This window comes from Lissotriton vulgaris, unplaced genomic scaffold, assembly GCF_964263255.1.
Source record: "Lissotriton vulgaris unplaced genomic scaffold, aLisVul1.2 SCAFFOLD_1181, whole genome shotgun sequence".
Classification (NCBI taxonomy): Eukaryota; Metazoa; Chordata; class Amphibia; order Caudata; family Salamandridae; genus Lissotriton; species Lissotriton vulgaris.
The window spans coordinates 284,419-309,455 of NW_028243976.1; the positions used below are offsets into that span (position 1 = coordinate 284,419).

General features: G+C 44.8%; 1 protein-coding gene across 1 annotated transcript in view; it reads left to right on the top strand.

Moving 5' to 3' along the window:
- LOC147668189 (uncharacterized) overlaps positions 1-13,276 on the top strand; it is a 29,348-nt gene extending 16,072 nt beyond the window's left edge. Inside the window, exons 2-3 of the mRNA XM_086948716.1 lie at positions 12,076-12,210; positions 12,442-13,276. Coding sequence (XP_086804842.1) covers positions 12,076-12,210; positions 12,442-12,691 — 385 coding nt within the window. The 3' untranslated portion in view covers positions 12,692-13,276. The remainder of the gene's footprint in view (positions 1-12,075; positions 12,211-12,441) is intronic.
- The last annotated feature ends 11,761 nt before the right edge of the window (positions 13,277-25,037 follow it).

Here is a 25,037-nt window from a genome sequence, read left to right on the forward strand (position 1 = left end):
CCTGCCATTCTTTAGATCCCCAAATTGACTTTAGATCAATGGCTACATTCCAATGGTCATCAGATTATGGCGAAAGGAAGAAGAATATATCAATTTACTATGTGTCAACATCAGTTTCTGAGATGAGGGGCTATTCATTTTGAAAATAAATAGAAGATTCAGGATTGGATGGGCTAAATTCTGTGAAGTAGGTAAACTTCTTCTTTAATGTTTTCGAGCTGCCCTTTACTGGCCTGGGTCAATGCTCCCACTGATTGTAACTTACGACAGGGCGTAATGCACTAGTCTTGTGTATGAAGTGATGGCCATAATGTTGATAACAGAAGAGGGCAGCATAATTACCAGAATTCATATTCAAGTCTTCAGCTTCAAAAGCAGCATCAGCATAATATTTAAAATCTGAAAACAAAGCTTGATTTGCATGCACGTCCCGATCATCTGAACAAATGCCTTGTGTAACCACCTCACCCATAGAGACTCTAAACACGTACGGCATGTAAATCCACTCTGTAGGACCATGAATTTGGAAACCCACTTTATCCCAAACAATACAATCGGAAACAGGGAATGCTGAAATGTTAACAAGAGTCTGGTCATGCTTCATGATGTACGAAGACGAATGTGGGGCCAGAATTCCATAGATAACGTTTGCAGCAAAACGTTCAGGCAAGTAGTGACCATTTATGAGTTGAAAAAATACAGTTAGAAACCCAATGGACATAAAAAGAAAAAAGAAAAATAGAGTCAACCAAATGTATGTCCAAGGAGAAACCAAATCAGTCTTTTTAAACCAAGTTAAAAAAGTGGATAATTTTGTTGGGTCACTTGAGGACATGGAGGATACATCAAACAAATATCTGCCACGATGCAAAGGAGTATCCGGTAAAATCATGGACAGAGCCACTTGTGGGATACGTGTATTCAATCTCCGTCGTATCAATTGTTATTGGAGGAACTGTAGAAGGCTCAATATCAGTGACCATCTCGATAACAGTGTCATTTGGCAAATTAGAAGATGTTATAGTTTCTCAATCTCTTGAAATTGTGGGACAGGATACAGCAGGTGTCCCACTATTCAGAATCGGCCAGATGTTGTAACTTGACATTGTCCACTGAGATGTATCTGTTGTCTTAGCGACCAGGTAGAGGAGGTAAAATAACTGTTCGAGTACCCTTCAGGCAAAGCACTGGAACCGGTGCACGGTAAGAGAGACCAAATTATTTTTTGTTCTCCACCTTTTCTCGGATCAAATCTCCAACTTTAGGAAGCCAGCCAACCACTGGATTCCGTTGCGCTGCATCAGTTGCTAAAGACAAATGTTCAGTAGCAAGGCTGGCCGAGTCTCTTGTAGATTCTGTAACATAGCAGAATGATTATCTATGTGAAAGGTTGCGACAGCAGCAACAACGTCTAGATCATCAAGGTCTGGCACAAACATTTTAATGCCAAAGAGCATTTCGTATGGGGTCTGCCCACCCAGAGGTCTTCTAGGGAGATTATTAAGTACACGTTGGACGCCATACAAATGTGCTAACCAGTTCCTGCCAGTACCTAAGACTCTAGCTGTCAAGGACTGCTTTAAGTCACGATTCATCCGCTCCACAATTGAGTTTCCCTCAGGCCTATATGGAGACGAAAATTGCACCAGCACCCCCAAACACTGCATAGCATCCTTGTACGCCTTAGAGGCGAACGCTGGACCATGGTCAGAATGAAAGGTGCCACAGGAAAAAATTCCTACAAAGACATGGAAATCCCTGATGGCAGTTCGAGCGTCAGCACTGTGTTGTGGCCAAACCCAAAGTAATCTGGTGCACGAATCCATTGCAACTAAAATATATTTATATGCAGTATCTGAAGAGAAAAGACCGCACTGATTAAGGTACACAAAAGCAAAAGGCCGATTAGCAATGCTAAGTGGTCTTTGTGGGGGGCGTGTAACCACAGATGGCTTAATCTGTTGTCAGATGTCACAAGAAAGCACATAATTGTGGGTTTGTTTATGTAAACCACGCCACCAGTACCGCTGCTGCAAAATAGAAACTGCAGCAGATATTCCAGCAAGCGCTGAGGTCATGCCTTCATGTGCGGTTTTAATCAAAGTGTCTAAGGTCCGCGTTGGGTATCAGCCGATCTCTAATGTCTGGTATTCTAGTAAAAGGAACTCATTTGGGAGTTAACTGATAAGAATACTTTGAAAGGGAAACCCAGCTATCGCTGCCAAAATGTAATTATCAATCTTTGCAATGGATCTAGTAATGGCTGCTATGGGAAACATGTGGCTACTGCAGATTTGGCTGCATCATCAGCCAAACTATTTCCACCAGCGTGTGCCCTGACACGCTGGTGGCCAAGAGTATGTATTACATGTGTAAGTGGCAAACGTTATTTAAGATCTGCCACTCAAGCTCAAAAAGTTTTATGCTTAATTGTGCTGCCTTTAGAGTCTTGATAACCATTTTGAGACCAGAAGAATAAGTTGTCATTGAAAGACTGAACACAGTAATAAGAATAGTAGACAATAAGAGTCAAAACGTTTGGATCAGCAAACTAAAGAGCAAGAACTAAGGCACGGAGCTCAGCTAACTGTGCAGTACAGTCTCCCATTGCCTGAGTATGCACTATGGAAGATTTGAATTCGCCATTCACCATTGTAACTATAACTATAGCACTCGCTGCTGAGTAAGCATGTTTAGAATCCGTGGCTGGTTGAGCCAAACCATCGGTGTAAATAATACATGCATAGTCTTCCAAAGAAAGTTAAGACAAGGGAGGTGGATGAACATGTTCATAGTGCAAGAACTCCTGTGTCTGAAGAGAAGTATCAAAGATAAAAGTGACACCCGGGGATGTCAAAGAAGTAGCACATTCAATCCATCGGGATGCAAAGCTTTTGAGTTTGGCACACCTGCCTTTGTAACTGCCTCTAAAGCAGGATATGGTGTAACCACCAAAATGCGTTTTCCCTGTGTCAAGGCACGTTCTTTCAGAACCGCCATTTGGACTGCTGTCAAAACTTTCTCGAGAGTTGAAAACCTCATTTCGGCCAAAGTGGACAAATGTGACTTGTATGCGATTGGCACTGTGTCTCCTTCATTGTACGTCAAGTAAGTGAAACCCACTGCGCCTGGTACTATTTGTATCACCAGGTTAGTGTGGTTGTCATGTGTTAACAAGTATTTAGATTTAAGCAAATCAGATTGCAAAGAAAGTAAAAAAGCAGAATGTTCCGGTAACATGCTGGCTTTTGAAAAAGTAGGTTGTATCAAAGCATAAAATAGCTTGATACGCTGGGCATAATTGGGAATATAAGTACATCCGAAATTTAAAAATCCCAGCAAAGACTGAAGTTTTTTCAGTGTAGTTGGAGATTGCATCTGTGTGCTTTTCTCCAGGAAATGAGTAGCCAGGCCTCGACCCTCATTGTTGAGCTTGTAGCCCTAGAAGAGGATCGCATAACATGCAATGTGAGACTTGGCAAAATTAAACTTATAACCGTAATCTGCAAAATGCAGAATTATGCCGTCAACTCGACACAGATGCGGCCATAATTAATTGTCTGTGAGATAGATATCATCAACATACAAATATGCATCCGGGTCAATGCTGTCTGACAAAGAGACAACACGTGCAGAGAATACTCCGGGATGTTTTTATAGCCCATTGGTAGACGCTGATATTTTTTTCTGGACCCACCCCGTTGTGAATGTGGTTCATTGGCTGCATTCAGGGGGCAGATTATGGCTGTAAAAACCATTTGAAACATCCACTGTCTTCTTGTATTTTTTACAAGCAAGGCTGTCCACCAAGGCACAGCTATTGGTATTTTGTACCGCAAAGGTCCAGCAATGGGCGTTCAAATGCCGGTAATCAAAAACTATGCGATATGGCCCATCAGGTTTGGATACTGTAAAGAGCTAAATATTCATTAGCAATATACATGTCTCAATCACTCCTTGATATTCCAACTGAGTGAGAATGTCGGCAACAGGACCTTTAGCTTCCCGTTTGATAGGATATTGGGGTTGCGGTTGAGGCATTGACCATAAAGGAATGTCATGTGGCGGTGAATCTTTATCCCAGCCAAATTGATTACGGTACACGGCCAAAACAAAGGCTAAAGCCCACTTAGCCACACAGATTCTGCATGTTCTTTTAGAACGTAACGTGAAAAACTCAGAAGTATCACGTCTTGCCCGCGTGCCGCGGCCAGGCCAAAGGTGGGGGCCAGTCCCCTAGCAAAATGTCAAAGGAAGCGGTCAGATTTTCCCAAAAAATCCCAGTAATAACAGGCTCAATGTCATCCTCTATACGAAAAACTATTTCATACAGCCGTTACGGGGGGTGGGGGGTGCTACCCATGTGTCGGCTGTCTCTACAGTAATAAAAGTTTCAGTTGCTCTCACCTCCAAACAAGGACGCATTGCCTCCCGCACTATTGTAACTTCCTCTGCCCTGCCTAGCAGGGTTACCGCCCAAGTCCAATCCAGTAAATGTGTTCCCACTGTCGGAGGCATATCTCGCTGTTAAAGAAGCAACTTTTTTCTTCTGAAAAGGGGGGTCGGAAACGTGGTTGCTCTTCCTGTTTCCCCTTGCCGTCAAACTGATGAGTCTGATCACGTCCCTTGGAACTTGCTGATTCTTGCCACGATCCTGGCGATCTCCACCAGCAGCTTGAGAGCCCGATGTGTCCTGTGAACAACGAGGAGAACGCTGATCAGGGACTTGAAATCTATCAGGAGTCTTAATTTTCGCGCAGTCGCGCAAGTCATAAGTACGTTCAGAAGATTCACGAGTCTGGGAACTTGTTTCTGTTGTTGTTCTTGCCCCTTTTTCTAAATTCTCCAGTTCTTTTTTAGAAAAGACTGGGCGCCCATCTGTATCAGATGGGACCTTAGGATGAAATTTAGCCCGTGTTTGCAATTAAGTAAACGTTTTTTTCTTAAACTATTGCGGCCAATGGTATTAAAAGCCTTTGCAATAATTGTTGGTAATTTGATTGGTTTGTCCATCTCAGGGACCGCTGCCAAGCCGTTAGCGACTTGAGAGCTCACAGCATCACCCTTGACATTGGTAAGGATCATATCAGCCACGACGTTGAATGCCCCCACTAGACGCATCCCCAATTCCACAGCCGCTTCAGCGCCGTGTTCATCCTGAACACGTTTTATCACGGAGGGGAGGACAGTCATTGATGGTGTGCTGAAACACTTCAAGCATACAGCTGCAAACACCTTTCCCAAGGTGTTACAATCACCTAACTGTGGAAGCAAATCTTGAGGCAATCTAATTGTTAAAATTCTGTGTTTCTCTACAGGAGAGGTATTATGAAAAATAGCTTCAAGCTGTCCACATTTTTTTGCAAGCCAATAAGGCAGTTCATCCTTATTTGTCGAACGCTTGCCCATAACTGAATAAACCATAACGGGACTGATAGTCACACCACCAGTCCCAACAGCCCCTGGTGGAGCTGCCTGAAAAGTACGGGACTGTATAACAGCGCTATGTAAACAAATTAAAGAAGTATGCAAGACCCGCAACGCATCGAGATTAGCATTTATTAACGCACGTGAATGCGGTGCATACCCAGCTAACACCAGCATGAGGCTCCTTCAGTTGATAAAGGACCTAACTGAGCAGATGTAAATGAGTGAGGAAGGGCGCCATTAAACCAAATACTGTGTAGCCAAGCTGATAGAGGAACCTCTAGGGTTTGATATGGACGAAATGCAACCGGCATCCCAGTGGCAGCATGCTCATCAAACAGATTATCATCCGCTTCAACTGCCAGAAAAGTGACCGAAGAATGAAAGACCTCGAATGGATACGTAGGATCCGTTTCAACTACAAAAATTAGATCAACCCCAGTATCAGGGACCCCATAATTCCTTAAATAGTCTCTGAGCAGGTTACGACTGTGTGCGGCAATCTCGTGCCCATCACGAAAGTAGGAAGTACAACTTAACGTAAACAGCACAGCATGGGCTAATAATAGAGAGTAACCTTTTTTTACGTAACTTCAAGCTTGAAAGAACCTATAAAAAAATATAGGAGGTATTCTCGTCACATCCGCCTCCGGAGGCGGATGTGATGGTATCATGGAAAAGCACAAGCACTACTCAAGTGTCTTTCAGATAAGAACCAACGGTGGTGGCGCCATGTTGCAGAGATTCTGCACATACACAGAACTATGCACAGGAAAACAGGACCTCAGTGAATAGGTGGTGTACCGACCTACCACATCCGTACCCAAAATCCCTTACTGACTAGCTATAGTGTCTCATTCGTTCTCCGTCTACAGCACAGCTTTCAATGATTAGACAACCCAGAACACGTAACCCTATCTTGGGAATCGCGAGAGCCAGACACTCTTTCGTTCAGCCACTCATACTTGTCCACAATGGGAGTAATTAGAGACGCAGTATTGTTTAAAATGTTTATTTCAACTAACGCGCTCTATGGTACAGTACACAGGCCAATACTAGCAGCAGAATGCATAAACACAATATAGTCAGTATTGTTACAATTCCATAGAATACAAACGGGGAGGTCATGTTATAGAAAACAATGGAAAAGGACGGAACGACTTAACCACCCTCCCCGTGACAAGAAATAGTTTATTATAAAACAGAAGACCGCTGGGCTTTTTCAGCGGACCCCCATACCTTACGGCCTAGATGCAATGTTATTATTATTATTATTATTATTATTATTATTAATTAAATGTATTCAGCGCAACAGCTACCCGAAGGTTTCCCGGTGCTAGGAACGCAAAAATGAAAAGAACAGAAAGCTCAGTGCAGAAGGAGAATCTATTGATTAAAAAGCCGAGTTTTTAAGTCGTTGCAGAACTTCTGATACTGTGGCTCAATGCGAAGCAAAAAAGGGATAGAATTCCAAAGAACTGGAGCCAGATGGGAAAATTAGCGTCCACCCATTCTGGTTCTTTTAATCCTCAGAATTTGAAAATTGTGCTGATTAGCGGATCGAAGGGAGCGCGTAGGTCGGTATTGATGCACTAAGGCCTGAAGATAGTGAGGCGCTACTCCAGCGTTGATCCTATGCATATAGCATAGAGTTGTAAACTTAACGCGATTCTCAATTTTCAACCAGTGGAGATCACGTAATGCGGCTGAGGCAGATGTTCTTATAGGAAGATTGCAAAGCATTCTGGCGGCAGTGTTTTGTACCACCTGTAACCTGGTTAGCACTTCCTTGCCCACTCCCAAGTACAGAACGTTTCAGTAGTCTGGTCTAGATGTTATAAGAACTTGTACTACTGTTCTTTGAGTGGGCAAAGGAAGCATCCACAGAATTTTTTTCAACCATTTCAGGATGACAAAGCAAACAGAGGCTACCTTACCAGCTTGTTGCCTCATAGTTAGTTGGTCATCAACCATGTTCACATCGCAGGACAAACGCGGGTGTTCCCTCTGGAAAGGTGTTTCTCTGTGTGTGTCAAAACAGCTTGTATTTTCAATATTAAAGTACAGGATTTCCAGAGGTGCAGCTGTGTGAAGCCTAGTATGTCTAGGTGTGTCCCAGGCCTGAACGTATCCTCAGGATCGAACCAATGCTCTAAAGGGGTCCACCTCTCAACAGCCCCAAGTCTGGATATGTACACACACAGACTAAAGGGTGGTTAAGTGGGGGAAGGGAAGGATGGGGACAACAGGGAGGGAGACCTGTAACAAGACACAAAAGAGGTAATTACTACTCGTTCTGAAACACCTCCCCATCTCTTACTCTCCCTTGTTACCCATACTTCCACTAACCTGTTAAGAAAAATAAACGTAGTCTGGAAACACAGGGGTGTTGAGCGTGCACCTCTCAGTATCATACAGATTGCTGGAAAAAACATAAAAGGTCAATAAGAACAAGACCTTCTATGTCGATAACACATAAAACCACACTAGGATCCCCTGTGATGTCTACCTGTGATAAAGAGGTACTTTCAATGGCTCACACCAGATTCACGGTATAGACACCCCTGTGGAGGATTACAATAAGAGGAACAGAACAACGTTGAGCAGCAGCAGAGAATGACATCAAACACTTGGAAAGAACCCAAAGAGTTGCGCTCCAATAGTCAGCAATATTTGAATGCAGAAATAACAGGCAGCAATGTTTGAAAGCAGCCATAACATTTAGCATCAACGAACACGAGAAGAGTTACGTCACTCTCCCCGCATTAATATAGTATCACAGGCTGAACGGTATTACAACCCCTGTTCCAGTAAATGTAAAAATAGATAAGACTTTCCCCCGCATGAACTTTGAAGAATTATGAAAGTTCACCAACGTTAGGAAATCTAATACTACAAATAAGCCACAAATAACGTAGAACAGATATCAGGCCAAAGCAAGTTGCAGGATCTGTAGTTTCTTTCCTTCGCTAATACAGCTTAGCAAAACGTCTGGGAATTCGTGCACTGACCCTCCAGTAAATCAGCGTCACCTACAAGTGATAGAAAGTGTAAACGGAATCCAGAAAAAAGGGGATATGGAACGCGGTGCTCAAGGCACTCTTACCCCACCACGAGCTGCGGCTAAAGAAACCTCCAACAAAGCAGAACAATCTGCAGCGTCTTCTCCATGCCGCTTCGCTAAATCTGCCATGTCTGCATCACGTGAGATGTGCAGAGACGCTGCATCCAACGTGATGCTTGCGCCAGTGCTGCCGGGAAATGTAGTCTTGCAGCAACTCAGCGCTTGCCTGTGCGACTACGTGCACCGTGACCCCCTGACAAGGTGCGAGGGACAGATCAGAACAGAATAACAAGGGGGATTGTTGTTTAACCTTGAACATCATGTTCAGACTAATCCTCAGAGCACAGCAAAGAACCTGCAAAGCAGACAGTTCTCATCTGTAAAAGGGGGCACAAATAAGTATTGAGAAATAGATGCTTGCAGTGTTGTGCGCAAAAGCCGGTTAATGGCAGCGAAACATATGCTAATTTAGCAATTGTCAACAATGGACCTATAAGCCTTATAACAGCACCAGTTAAACTCATCACGGACAATGGGGTGCAATTTACTTCCAAAGCGTTTCAGAGACTTTTTTGTCTCATTGGGGGATAAAGCACATTACTACTTCTCTTTACCATCCTCTCAGTAATGGTTTAATTTTTTATCTCTACTGATGAAGGATTATATGCAGAAACATGTGTCTAGAGATGCACAGCACTAACCTGCACCAACTTTTATGAACATGTCAGCAAAAATTCAAGTAAGCATTTAAAGTGAACTGCATTTACATTAATGCTAAGGGGCGAACTGTGCTGAGAGGTGAGGCAGTGTGCTCCCATCCTCCTTCTGTTTGACAAGGCTCTCCTGAGCCATTGAGCTGACAAGCTGTTGGAGATGCACCTGTGTGACAGTGAGAGGTACTGAGACCTGAAAAGATTATGGCAGCTTTTTCAGCAACACTAGATGATTTTTTTGTTTTTTATCTCTACTGATGAAGGATTATATCCAGAAAATGTTTCTAGAGATTCACAACACTAACCTGCACTAACTTTGGTGAAACACTCAAGCAAAAATTCAAGTAAGCATTTAAAGTGAACTGCATGCCATAATGCTATGTGGCGAACTGTGCTGGGAGGTGAGGCAGTGTGCTCCTACCCCCCTTCTGTTTGAAAAGGCTCCCTTGAGCCATTGAGCTGACGGGCTTTTAGAGATGCACCAGCGTGCCAGTGAGAAGTACTGAGACCTGAGAGGATTGTGGCAGCTTTCTCAGCAACACCAGATGAATTTCGTTTTTTATCTCTACTGGTAAAGGATTATATCCAGAAACATGTATCAGGGGCGGCTCTAGGTTCATGGTGGCCCTGGGCAGGGAGCGTAGGTAGGGGGCCCCGGAAGAGGGGGTCCGAGTGGGGCGGAGCGCGGAGGCCAGTGAAGGGGGGGGGTCATGGTGTTTGGAAGTTGTATAGAGCTAGAGGCCACCAAATCCCTGCCAGGGGCCGCCACACAAATATGTATCCATCCTCAGAGGACTATTATATTAAGGATATATATTGATGTGGTGGCCCCTGGGATTTGGTGGCCCTGTGCAGGTGCACAGCTTGCACATGCCTAAGGCCGGCCCTGCATGTATCTAGAGATTCACTGCACTAACCTGCACCAACTTTGGTGAAATATTTCTGCAAAAATTCAATTAAGCGTTTAAAATGAACTGCATTTATCATAATTCTAAGGGACGAACTGTGCTGGGGGGTGAGGCAGTGTTCTCCCATCCCCCATCTATCTCTAGAAGAGGCTGGTTTTGGTGTGTATCTCTGAAGGAGAGTGGAGAGAAGCAGTGTTGGGCGATAAGATGATGCAAGCAGTGGTGGAAATGTTGGGCAAAGGATGGATGCCAAAAGATTCCAGTTCAAGTGTGAATTCCTACAAACATGTATTTCCTGAGTTGTGTATAAAGAATTACGTGATGAGGAGGTCTGATTTGTTGGTGGTGCCGTTGAATGTGCAAGGCAAGATTTTAGCTTTGGCTCACAACAAAGATGTTGGTATTAGAGCCATGAAGAGGAGAATCAGGAAATTGTTCTGGTGGTCGGGATTGGATCGGAGTGTGGAGCATTTTTTCAGGTATTGCATGGCTTGCGCTGTGAGTGACAAGTCCCAAGTGACTTTTCCTAGCCGGTTGAAGCATTTTCTGCTCCAGATAAATCATGGTTTAAGTCGGGTCTGGATGTTATTGGGCCCATGTATGTTTTGAGAGAACGTAGTAGGTATGGGTTGGTACTTGTGGATTACGGCACACGGTCGCCAGAGGTACAGTCTATGAAATCAGCTAACACAGAAAAACTATTGGAGTTTTTGCAGTCCTTGTTCTCTAAGGATGGCGCACCAATTGAACTTATCACGGACAATGGGATGCAATTTACTTCCAAGGAGTTTCAGAGATTTTTGTCTCAATGGTGAATACAGCACATTACTCTTTCTCTTAACCAACCTCGCAGTAATGGTTTAGTGACACGCTACAACAGAATCATCAGGGATAACATTCCAATGTCAGGGGTAATGGGTAGAATTGGTAGAGAGAACTTATTGATTTGTTGTGGGCATTGCACACCACCCCATGTGCTACCACCAATGTCTCACCTTTTGTTTAGTTGAAGGGGAGGATGGCGGCCACCACATTAGTAAGACCTTGGAAGAATGATTTGAAAGTGTCACATGCTAAACTCGAGCATGTCAAGGACAGACATAGGAAGGTTCCGGAGAAGTATGCTAGCACAGATTTGATAAAAGGTAGACAGCAATCTCTTTTTAACAAAGGGGATTGGGTAAAAGTAAGACTACCAGTTTTTGTGGCTAATTTCCATCGCCCAGCTGATGGAAATTGAGGTGGTCAAGGATAGTGGGTGAAGCTAAGTGATGGGAAATGGTGGAACAAATAGACCTGGGCCAAGCAAAAAGGGAAATGCAGTGAAGGGTATGAGCAGTCCAAAAATGACCCTGAAGACTTACAGAATCAGGAAGGTACGGCCTCAAGAAGGTCCGTGAGGATGAGGAAGGTACCTTTTCGTTTCAAGGATTATGTGGGTTTCCTTTTTGATCCATTTTACATGTTTTTAGTGTGCACTAAAATGGTATTATTTTTTCTCCTTTATCCCTGTTTATATTTATAGGTTACAGTGTGTAAGATATGCAAGATTGTATTATCGTTTTCTATATTGATGGTTTGTAGTTTTGTAGTTTTCGTTTTATTATAAAGGGAAAGATGTGTTAGGGTTCGGTTCAGAACTGTTGGCGCATGACCCACCTTGGCAACCATTGCTGAGGTAGAACAGGAATGTTGGGAAGAGGGTTGGCAGTTGCTGGTTGTCGTTTGCTTTGCTGGTCGCCTTAAAGCTCTACAATAAACTTGAAGAATTTACTTACGAGTCCTGGCTTACTGAGATGTTTCATGCTTCTGTTTATATCACAGCAGAAAACACGCTTAGTCTCTGTTAAAACAGCAATAGAAGTACTTGGCCCTCACGTCTTATACACTTAAACTAAGCTGTAAACAAATGAGTGTAGTATTCTGGTACTGATATTCATTTCCCTCACTGTCTCCTCTGCAGACCTTCCAGGCGCTATCCGCCACCAGTGGCGTCCTTCCTGAAGAGTCTGAATGCTCTACAGACGCGGAGGTCAGAGGGAGAGCCCGCGCCCCTGGCTGCCAAGGAGGCAGGCGGTGCCTTCAGCTCTCTCCACGGGTACGGATCTGTCTCTCACTCGCTGTTTGTCTCCTTCCCTCTCTCCCCTGCTTTCACCCCTTCTGTGTTGACCCCCTCCTTTCCTTTTGCTCCTCCCTTTCGCTCTTTGTCTCTCTCGGGCGAGTGTGAGCACACTGGCCCTGCTGAGGTGTCCAAAAATGGCGCTGCTGCAATACCTGCCCGGAATCCCCAGGGCGTGTTCTGAATCTTGTGAATGTTTTCCTCTCACAGGGCCGTGCCTCGCCGGAGAGAGAAGCGCAATCGCCCGCAGCCCATTCCCAAGCGAGGAGCTTGCCCCCAGGGGAAATGCCAGATGCGGAACCTTGCCAGTATGCTTTCCAACTTGAGCTACAAGTCTGGCAAGAGAAACGCCAACGCAAACCTGCAGGACCCGAACGGCTATGGTCGGCGCCGTCGCTTCCTGCCCGCCCGCCAGGCGGCCCGTACCAGGGGCCCAGGCAATGGTGACCGGCACAAATAGCGGGTGGCGGGGCTGGGGGTAAGATAGGGTCAGGGGATCTAAAAAAAAGAAAAAAACGTACTATACCGCTTCATCTCTCCTCCTCCTCTCCTCGTCCAGAACACCAGAACAGGAAGCACATCCGGGCTCCACTAAGCCAATCACAATGCTGTGGTTATTCGTAGTGCCCTGGTTTTGCACTCAGACAGGCAGTGGGGGCCAGGGCATGTTCTCCACCCTGGCTGTAATGCAGCCTGGGTGGAGAGCATGCAAAGTGCTCATGGTGGTTTGGCCTGCCCGAGACTGCCGGCCAAACAGTCATGTGCACTTACAGTGTACTCACCACTGCTCCCCTGCCCTGCTCTCTGAACAGAGCAGCCATAGTAACCCTCTCGAACACCATTTATAGCATTCACAGTTGAAAAGTATTTTATTGAGCAATCTCATACAGCTTCATGAACCTGTCCAGGAGAGGGTGAGCGCAGCATCATCTGAATACAAAACATCCTAATCCCCCTCTTCAATGCATGGAAGGGAAACAACATTCTAATTCTACCCCCCACATTTCTACCAATACAAACTAAGATAAAAACTATTACACAATACAAAAATAATAATAGACACAAATAACTATAAACACATAAAAGATACATTTACAAATTCTTACAACTAGATAAGGCATCTTTTTTTACAATAAAAGAATAATAACATTTTATACACTACAGACGTAATCTTCTAACTTCTTAGGTTTCTTCATACTTCTGCCAAAAGCACTGCTCTTTCCACCTACTGAACAATCACACTGATCACTACCATCCACAACTTCACCACCATTCATGACTTCGCTATACACCTCTGTTCCTTTCCCACAGTTTCTTGTTCCATCTCCGCAGTCTCTTCATACTTTCTGCCTCCTCTTATTCCTGTTCACAACCACATCCCCTTCTTCTTGCAATTCTTAATTCAAAACACTCTCTTCAACATCAGTATCATCAACACTATCAATCCACCAGTACCTATTACAACAAAATTATTTTACATCTAGGTCCAATTCACGCACACCATGCTCACTTTCTCTAACCCTAGCCAACCTACTCATGTGACAAATACTGCCATCCTCCAACTACACTGTGTTTTTCATTACTTCCACAACCCTAACAGGTTTGCTAAACTTGTTTTGCCTTTCAGGCATCTTCCTAGCATATTTCACTTGTACCCATTGACCCACCTTCAGGTCCACATTACACACTCCATGTTTAGTATTGAAATACGTTCTATTCCTTTCCTGGGATGCCAGAATACACTTTCTGACTTTCTCAGTACTCCATGGCACTTTACTTCTTCTCATTCACCTGCAGATTCGCTTTAGAATGGAGCTTACCTCCTCTCTTAATGCCAAACGGACCTTCTCCAACTGACTCATGATCGGTGACTATGGGGCCAATTCCGATTTTGGCTGGAAGGGCTCCGAACGATGGTCGGAGTCCTTGCGACCGACCCGGAATGTGTGGGCCGGATTTCATTCCAACCGGGCCATTCTGATGGGCTCGGTCAGAAAGGAACCTGACTCGGATTTCTGGATTGCGGACGACTTGCTCGGAGAGCCTGTCCGTAGTCCGTAAATCCCTCACTACTCCCCCGGTCGCCTTTTTACGACCGAGGGAGTACGATGGCAGCTTTTCACTGCCTTTTTGTGCCGGTGTGTCCGGCATGAAAAGGCAATCGGAAGTTGCCTCTGGGGGCCCCCAGCAGGGCCCTCATCGGTGTGAGGCTGCCAGATGGCGGCTGGGGGCACCCATAGTGCCCCTCCGTTGATCCCTGCACTGGCGGCAGGCACCTTGGGGTGCCGACCACAGGGTGCAGGGATGAATTGCACCCCTGCTTTCAGCAATGCAGGCATGCATTCCGCTCGGTTGTATGATGTTACAACGCGATCTTTTAGATCGCAGTACATCACAACGCAGGTTTTACAACGCAAGTCGTTACCACGACTTGCGCTGTAGAGTGCTGGACTTAGGAATAGTTTAATTTACTATTCCAACACCAGCCTACGTACAGTAGGGAAGGTGTTGGAATAGTAAATCTACTATTCCTTAGTCTAGAGCGCCCTCCAGCGCAAGTCGTGGTAACGACTTGCGTTGTAAAAGACCTGTGCTAATGGCAGCGTGGTGTTTTGACCGCGTTGTCATGGATGTTCCCCATTCCGCTCGGAATGCAGGCTTGTATTGCAAAGTATACAAATGCGACCGTAACCTGTTCTGTCACATCGTACTAGCAGGGCTGTAACCGACGACAGCAGATCAGTCGTTTACAGCTCTTGCCCAATGTCGAACGGATCAGAATTGGCCCCTATGTGTCCATACAATTTTCTTCAATTTATTCTCCCAATTTTCCCTTCTTTGACTAGCTAGGTGCAATATACCTTTTATGTTTCTGTTAGCCCTTTCCACAACAGCATTACCCCTTGGATGATATAGTGCAGTGAATTTCTGTGCAATACCAGCAATTTCCATGAACATCTTCATTTCCTCCAATTTAAACTGTACACTATTGTCCGTAAGTACAGGTGAAGGAAAACCTTCCCTCAAAAATATGTCATACAAGAATTTAATTGCTGGTCTAGTGCCCACCTTTTCAACCACTTCTGATTTATGCGATTTAGAGAATAAATCCACTAATACCAAAATATATTTGCTAGATCCATACTACTGGACACATGATATCCAGAGCAACTTCCTCCCAGGACTAATTGGGACACCTCAATGAACTCAAAGGAGGGTTGAATGACTTAAGCGACTTGTCAGCTCTTTCACAATCTATGCATGTCCTTACAAATCTCCTTATTTCAGCATCAACTTAAGGCCACCGATAAAAATCTTTAGTGTTACATTTGGTCTGTGTAATACCTGCATGTCCCTCATGACACAATGATATCCTGTTTCTAATATTCCATGGAGGTACGATTTTGTCACCCCTTACCACAGATATGCTTTCCAATCTTAATTCATCTCTCACCTCCCAAAAAGCTTTAATTTCACCAAGAAACTCTGTCTTCAAGCAATCTCCCCAACCATTTACAATTTTACTCCTGACCAAATTCAATACATCATCCTCCTTGAAAGCCGCTATCCATTCATTTTCATTCAAACTTTTCGATTCTCCAGTATTGAAAATCCATGGCACACACACATCATTCCAAGGGCTGTTATCCACTTCCCTAAGAGGCAAGGATAACCTGCTCAAAAAATCTGCTGTCACATTTTTCCTTCTCAGAACATATTGTACTTCATAAAAAAAGTCTTGTAACCTCATGGAAAGCCTAGCAAAACGTGCTGAAGCTCTGGATAAGCTCAACAATTTCGTCTAAGGTTTATGATCAGAACAGACAATTAATTTTCTGCCCCACAAGAATTTGCGAAAATGTTCCAATGCCCACACACAAGCTAACGTATCTATTTCTATCACAGAGTACTTTTCCTCCCTGAGTGTGAATGATCAGGACGCAAAAGCAATAGCTACTTCACACCCATTCCTCATTTTTTGAGTAAGTACACTCCCTAAACTAGTGTCCCTAGTGACAAAAGTGTCTGCATTAGGATCGAATCCTTGCAACATAGGTGCACTGCCAATGGTTTGTTTTATTTCGATAAAAGACTTCTGGCATTGATGAGACCACTCAAACTTGATTTTATTCTTCTTCAACATACGCATCTCGTTTGTTTTTTCTGAGTACTTGTTCACAAATTTTGAGTTGATCTCTGCTAAACTCAAAAATGAACGAAGTTCATCTTTATGTTTCGGCGAAGGTGCTTTACAAATAGCTTTAACAACTTTTTCTTTAGGTTCAATACCTTTAACACTAATATCACGCCCGCCATGCAAAGCTGCAGCAGCAGGAACAAATAAAATGATAATAACCAAGTTAGTATCATTTTATTTTTCCGTTGTTTCACTGCTGCAAAGCAGTGGGGCAATGCTCCTCCTCCTTAGTGGAGGCGCCGCCACTGGGTCCAGCACCTGCTGGACACCTAAACTGGACTTTTGGCTCTTGCAACCTTACCCAGCACTGCAGCTCTGATATTTATCAAGCACTAGGCCCCAGGCAGCACCGCTAGGGAAGGCCAACCCCTTTAAAGTGCGGGCTCTTAAAGCCGGGGACACTACCTCAGATGTGGCCTTTGGTGGCGATGCCTCACCAATGAAACTCAGGGGCCATACGCCACTGGGCGCTGAGCCCGGGTCACTGGGGTACATCCTTAGCTTGGACGTAAAACTGTTGGCAGTAAAATAATCACTGTGGTGAAAATAGAAAGTGAAACTAAATAGTATAGCAATGACTTTCCTGAGGGTGCAACCAACCATTAGTAGTGTCTTCAAGAGGAAGTCGCCAATGTTGTCATAGAGATAATTCCAGCGTTTATCCTCTCTCAGGAGGTGGCGATAAACGGGCAGCGCCATGGCTTCTGGGAGCTCAGACATCAACAGAGGGAGCTGCCGTTTTTAAGTCTTTAGAAGAGTGAATGGTGTTAACATGTTTTATTGTACTGTGTTATCTCTGCCGTTACCTGGGGAGTAGTACAACGGGAGCAACAAATCAATATTCAGCCAGTAAAATCAAATCTCTGTCTCTCCTTAAGCCTTCAATATTGAAAGAGGATGGAGAGAAAACATGAATGCTGAGCAGCGCCAGCACACTGAGCAGCACAGGCTGCACAGCAGCAGGCTGACCAAAAAGAATGTATTGTTTTGCACTTGTTTTTTCAGAAGCACTTCCTGGAAGGATTGAAGGGGCACGTGTCCCAGCACTAAAGGGCTTGATGACCTTGAAGATAGTGACCCCTAAAATACTCATTCTCTCCCGTCTAAGCACACCTTTGCATTACGAGACCCAGTGTCTCGCTTTGCTGAGATTGCTTTCTTTAATAGTTTTCTGCCACCCTTTTCAAGAGAGTTAAACCAGGACATCTACCGGGCTGCTGTGGTTATTTCTGGACTAGTCGCATGCCTTATGCTATAGCAGTGGTTGGGTGGTCACCATCCTTCAGCCTTTCCCCAAAAAACAATATGGCCGCCTATTCCTGAAAGCTTTAAAGCTCCAGAGAGTCTTTTGGGCAAGCTCGAATTGAATCTATCCCTGCCCTTTGTCCATCCTGATCACTTTGAAAGTGGAATTAGTGGCTGCTCTGTGACATTCCTATACCCCACTGAACCCTGAAATAATACTAGCAGTGAACACTGCAACAGCTTCAGTGCACTCAAGTTAACAACCCACCATCTATCTATTCCAAAGTTCAGTGAATAGAGAACCCCTAAGATCCACCACATGAAAGTGATCTTTCTATCTTCCCCTCGCTTATCTAGTCCTTGAGGCTGTAAGCCCTAAAATACCACATTTCTCTTATAAATTTGGAAAATTCAGTACCGGACTGGCCGTAGCGGGCACTGATCGTTTCCCAGGTGGGCCGGCAGGGTGGCGTCCGGTTTTGGGCCCCTGGGGTGCCGTTTTTCTAACAGGCCACTTTTTGCAGCATAGCTGCAATGTTGGCCCCTGCAACAAAATCAGCAGAAACCGGCCTTGGAAAGCAGCTCAGCCGCACCCCCGAGCACTTGGCCGGGGCCGTTCTTTAAAAATGAGTGGTTCGGTTTAAGAACCCGGGAAACCCCTCGTCCGGCTGGAGCGGATAACTCTCAGCAAATATCCAATTAGAGGAATCCCTGTGTGAGCTGCGTCTCGTTTCCCCGGGTCACCGTGTTCCGTGTATTGGACCAATACACAGAACACGGTGACCCAGGGAAACAAGACGCAGCTCACACAGTGATTCATCTAATTGGATATTTGCTGAGAGTTATCCGCTCCAGCCGGACAAGGGGTTTCCCGGGTTTTCGAACCGAACCACTCCTTTTTAAAGAACGACATTCACTTTAAGTCGCCCCCCAGACTATAGATCCATGGATTCTTCACCTTTTTTTCCAGACTGCATTGAGGACACAGAAAGACTGTGATTGCAATATATTTGCGATTCTCAACCTATCCTTTATCGACTACGGAAGGTCACGGGCCCTGCCAGGTTGGAAATATCACCGGTGGAGCGACCTATACTGGGTGCACGCTGCATACGTAAGCCCTGAGGAGTCGCGAACACTCTGTTCCTAACGCGACGAAACACATGTCGGCTGGTTGTGGAACAATTAAAATCATGAAAACTTTATGTCAAGGAATCTATGAACATTGTTGTCTTTGGCTCTACGAATGTGCAATGTTCTTGTACTGACACGAATGTAAACAATTAATGTTTGTGTGTACATAGGTAATTTTTGGTACTAGTTATTTGTGTGTCTGATTCTACAGACATACTTTTGAGCGGTCATAGGGTTTTCCCGCTCGCCAGTTGTACCACATAGATATCTTTGAACCATACACAATTTGCGTACACCAAAGGCAGAGCGCCCAGTCACTTCTCTGAGAATGAATTAACCCTGTGTAGCTGAGTACACTTGGCCGGGGCCGGTTTTGGTTCGCAGTCCGGCCCTGGGAATATATATTACCTACTCTCTCCCACTTTAGTCAGTTTTCGAAATTGCCCACCCTTCAAAAACAGGCCAAGGGTGTTCTTCCTGTAAAAGCACTTATTATACCATCAACACCCAGCCGAAGTTCAAGGCCAGTGTATCTCCCAAACTTTACAGGGGAGTCTCCAAAACCCAAAGGACCATCTGTTCCCCTCCTACCGGAAATCCAGCTCTGTGAATCCGTGAACCTATGAACCACTAAGTGATTTCCCCCTTATCAATTACCCATAGGCCTACGCCATGGTAAGATAAAGTTTGTGTATATAAATATATAATATGTACTATTAATATATAAAAATGCATATTTATGTAATATACATATCTATCATTATTACTGTTCTTTTGTGTAATGTTTAAGTTGTCAGTTTGGCAACGCTGAATGGTTTATGTCGATCAGAGATTATCCGAGATGTATTGCGTGGAATATTCCGGAGACCGACAACGGTATGAAATAACCACACTATCTTTTCATGAAAGTAATTAAACAATTCTTCAACTCTGTCGGAATATGTCTGTATTTTTTTCTTAGAATTTTGGGTCTTGAAAAAGAAATTTTTCATACAAATTTGCCTGCACAAGAATCAGACTAAATCATTATGAACCTTTGAATTTTTTAACTTTAAATGTAAATTTGTTGGCAGTGGCGATACATGGAGTGGACAAACAGAGGTTGTACAGACATTTTAAATATTTACTAGATTTTACATTTTAAATATTATGTTGTGCGTGTATTTTGCCACTCATCATGAGCAAGAAAACCATAACTTCCCCAATGTACTGGACATGACCTAAAACTGAGTGTGGAAGGGTGCTGAAGCCAGAGCTCACATCAAGGGTAACTCGCATGGAGCGGGGCTCCCTTGGGCTGAACAACACCACAAGGAAAGATGAATGCCCTTCAGTTGCCTGTACTGCATGAATTTGATGTGCTATTCCCCGCTGGGCCCGCTACTTCCTGGTTTTTCTTTCGATCAGGAGAGACTCGCGCAGGGGGTGCGCTAAAGGCGCGCCTAAGGCAAGCCCGTCTACGCCCGTCAGTGCCTCAGAAGCGTCCAGTGCCAGACATGCTGCCTGTCAGGTGCCTCAACACGGAGAACGGCTGCTCTACAATGGGGAAGAGCTTCAGACCCTCCGTCCGCCTCCTTGTCCCCACTCCAGTAAGTGGGATGTGTTAGAGTGCTCTGATTACATTTGTTCCACCTGTGGCTTCCCGCTGGGTGCTTGCTCTATGGGTCTTGCTCCTCTAAGATTCCTGGTCAAGAGGGGCAAGCAAGAGCCATTAATACTTGCTGCACTGATTAACACACGCTCTCTCAAGAAACATTATCAGGATGTCTTTGACCTTTTGGTGGACAAACCAGTGGACCTCTTGTTTATTACTGAGACTTGGCTAGATGAGTTCTCTAACCCTACACTGGAATTGGCCATCCCTGAAGGCTTTAGGATTGCTGGACTTAACAGAAGTAAGGGGAGAGGGTGAGGGGTGGCTGATATATTTAGAGACAAGTGGGACCTCCATTTCAGACAGGTAACTTTGGAGTGGGACTGCGAAATGTTGAATTTTAATATTAACATTTTGACACACTTTACATTGGAAGGATCCCTGATCTATAGGCCCCCAGGTCCGGCAGGTGCCTTTCACAAGGCACTGGGGAAAGTAATCGTTCCCCGAGCACTCCGCTTTCCCAAATATATTGTTCTTGGTGACTTAAACATTCAGCTCGACCAAATAGCTGCGAGGGATTCCCTTGAGTTTGGGGACACACTGAACCTTGCCCAGCTTATTCAATGGGTCAGCCATCCAACTCACTCTGTGGGCCATATTCTAGACCCTATTTGTTCCAACTTCCCAATTTTGGTTGAAGACCTCATTCCGGTGTCTTGGTCGGATCATTTCCTGACATACTTCTCTTGGGCAGTGGCTGATGTTAACTTCTCAGCCAAGCCAAAATGCGAGCCAGAGTTCACAAAAATTGATCCATCAGTGTTCAGCCAAGCCCTGGAGGTCTCTAGACCTAATCCTGTGGGTGATCTGGAAGGTGAATGTGCCTCCTTCACACGCTGGATTTCAACTTCCATAGATCTCGTATCCCCTGCCATACGGCACAAGCATTCCAGGGACTCCCCCTCCGAATCATGGTTTACATCTGAGCTGAGGTTGTTAAAGCAGGAATGTAAGAAACCTGAAAGAGACTGGCGCAAGGAGTATTGCCCAAGGGCGAAACTGGTGCTGAGAAGTAAACAGAAGACTTACTATACGACTATAACTCAAGCCAAAAGTCTGTACTACACATTTAGGATTGACTCAGCTAGGAATAATTCCAAATAAATATTCGCAATCGTTCAGAATTTCCTGTCACCTAAAGCTCTATCTAGCACACTTCCTTCTTCGAATTCCTGGTGTGAAGATCTTTCCAGCTTTTTTAGGGACAAAATGTTGGCGCTACAGGCATCGTTTATATCCTATAATAGGACGCCAGGTGCCCCTTTGGGTGAAGCACTCACATCATCTCTTCCTCCCAAATCTTTAACCACTTTTTCCCCAATTGATTTGCCCAGTTCTCTTAAAATTCTTAAAGGACTGAAATCAGGTTCCCCTTCAGACCCCTGTGCAGTCAGACTTATGGCGGCTATAGCAGACACCGTTAACCCAGAAGTTAACAGACTTATTAGTATGTCTCTCCAGGAAGCTCTCCTCCTGACAGCCTAGAAGCAGGCCAAGATTCTGTCTCTATGAAATAAACCATCACTTGACCCTCTGTGCCCTGTGAGCTACCACCCTATAACTTCTTCTGCCCAGTGTGGCTAAGGTGTGCGAAAAGTGGTTACCAGACAGCTGATTGATTTTATTGAAAGGGCAGGCCTCTTACACCCAGCTCAATCAGGGTTTAGGGCCGCTCATAGTACCGAATCCGCTCTGGTGGAAGTTTCGGAGGCCATCCGCGATTGCTTTGATGCCGGCAGGAGGGCAGCCTTGGTCTTGCTTGACCTCTCGGTGGCATTCGATATGGTCCCCTACTCATTGCTGCTTACCCGACTTGCCAAGATAGGTTTATCTGGCTCAGCTCTGGGTTGGATTAAGTCTTTCTGGGAGGACCGGATGCAACAGATTTGGCTCCCCCATCCTCCTCTTTACCACAGAGAGTGTACACAAGGGTCCCTCAGGATTCTTCCCTGAGTTCACTACTTTTTAATATTTATGTCACCCCTTTGGTTCAATTGGTGGAGGTTTTGGGGGAAAAAATAATTGCCTATGCGGATGACACCCAGCTCCTGTTCACTTGGAAAAAAAATGAGAGCTCTACCTCTACGGCTAAGAATTGCCTTACCAAAGTCTTTCATTGGATGGCTTCGGCCGAACTTAAGTGTAACGAGGAAAAATCGGAAATTCTACTCTTTGGCTAATTTTCCCCCCAGTTTAGAGCTACGTTTTGGCCATCAGACTCTGTTCTACCAGCTGCAGTAGGGCAACCTGTTAAGAACTTGGGGGTTTGGTTCGAGGAGAACCTTACCTTCGCTTCCCAGATTAAAAAACTGTCCAGGACCTGCTTTGGTATATTGGAAACACTGAGGAAATGTCTTCCCCTTCTTCCCAGGGACTCCAAAGAAACAGTCACCCGAGCCCTTATTCTATCACGTTTAGATTATGCTAATGCTCTGCACGCTGGTTCACCAAGCTATTTGCTCAACAACTTGCAAGTGGTTCAGAACGCGGCAGCCAGGCTCCTCCTGAACATCTCGACCAGATGTAGCGTGAGACAACATCTTCGTGCTCTTCATTGGTTGCCCATTACTGATCGATTCAAGTTTAAATCATTAGTACTTGCTCATCGTGCCCTTTATGGCCTCGGTCCAACCTATCTTCAAAATGTTTTTCCTTTTACACTCCCCCAAGACTTCTGCGCTCTTCAGCTCAACTGCTGGTGTGCGTCCCTCGTTTCTGGTTGCAAGGAGGGGGGGTTGCTCCCTTGCGGTAAAAACCGCTTTAGCATGGAATGCCCTGCCTTTTACCCTTCACAGCATTCAAGATCCTCTTCAATTTAACACCTTCGACGCTCATGACGAGCTCAGCTCGTCATGATGTACACCTCTCATACACTCATGACGAGCTGAGCTCGTCATGGAGCATGGGTTTCTGAATATTTCAGCACCCAGCGGGAATTGCTCTAGCAGCCATGGAGTTAAGGAAAATCTGAAAACTTTCCTGCTTGTTTAATTGAGCTCTTTCCATCTCTCAAGCTCGCGCCAGGATACTCTCCAGGACACTCTCTGAGTATCTGTGTGCGTTATAAATGTTACAAAATATAACAGGACATAAAGGCCATGCCCAGTGTAGTGGATCAGCATGGCTGGCCCTTCACACCGACCCTGAGCGCTCCAGCCCCCTTTGGATTCATTGTCTGTCAGGTTCATGCTGAAATTCATTCTTTTGCTAATACTCCTACGCGAATGAGGAACGTGAACTCGATATAGCAACCAGGAGATGGACGGAGAGGAGAATGAGAAAAATATTGGACTGGAGTACATGCTTGCAATGGTTCTGTGTTGGCAGGGACTGGTGCAGAAGGCTTTACTGGCGGGAATATAGTAAGACCAGCTGAATGAAGTGGGAAGCCTCAAGTGAAAATTTTCTACAAACAGTGGAAGTGTGGATCCTGCGATCAGAGTTTCCAACCTCACCTCACCCTTTCCCAGGTCAATGTCGAGGCAGAATTCTGACAGATCCTGATATGTGCTGGCTTTAGGGTTTGTGGCACCCAGTGTGAAAATGTCTGTTGGCGCCCCCCTTACCATGGTGGAAGTGGTTACCACCCCAACTGCGGATTCCCTTACCACCACCTTTTAACAGTGCCCCTCAAGACTCCATAACCACTCTTTCAAATGCATTTAATTAGTTATATAGCGCAACCTATACTAGTGTAGGGTGTCAGAGCACTTTGCATCACACACTTATTACACGGAGACAATCAATCATAAGTGTGTAAATCAGCTTGTCAGAAATGTTACATAAGCCAGAGGACTACAAGATGTAGGCATGACAATTCATCCATACCGGTAGGCAGTATAGTTTAAGAATGCTTGGTCTGGAGAATCACAAATTAAGAATTGAAAACTGAACACCATATTGAGGGTTCTCTTTAATAATAAGAATCAATTTCTACCCAAATGAACCCTTTTTGCAACATTAAACTGTGCTCTAATCTATACTTTGCAGTGTGCATTCATTGCTGTAAATTAGGATTTTATCTGATAAACTGCCAGCAACAAAAGGTTGTCTCTCAGAAAACAGTAACCCACAAACACATCTACATTATATACACTTTGTGATATGCATGGTGCACGTTCTTTGCATCAGGCATGTTAACCCTCTGTGCAATTTTATGATCAGTCAATACCTCAAATAGACAAAACTTCGATCTCTCTCCAGGAAGAACATTAATCATGGGACTTATCTTTAAATTTTCATTGTTGCCTGGAAATTGCTGAAGGCAAGGAATATGGCAGCAGGTGCTTGTGAAACCAAAAAAAAATTACAAACACGCCGCCCCCTGGAATCAGCAACAGGTGTGGTGGCACTGGTCGCACCACCCCAGAGCCGGGCCTGCCTGTAACCAATCCTTGAAATCTGCAACCCTAAGCCCAGCAAGACATGGCCAATCTGCTCTGGGTGCAGAGCCTGCTTTAGGGGAGGCCCCAACCATCGATCCTGTGCCCCAAAGCAGCTTTATTGATGGTATTCATGTTATTTGGGGTGTTGTCTGTGACATCATATGTAAGATCATGAGCAGTACACGGG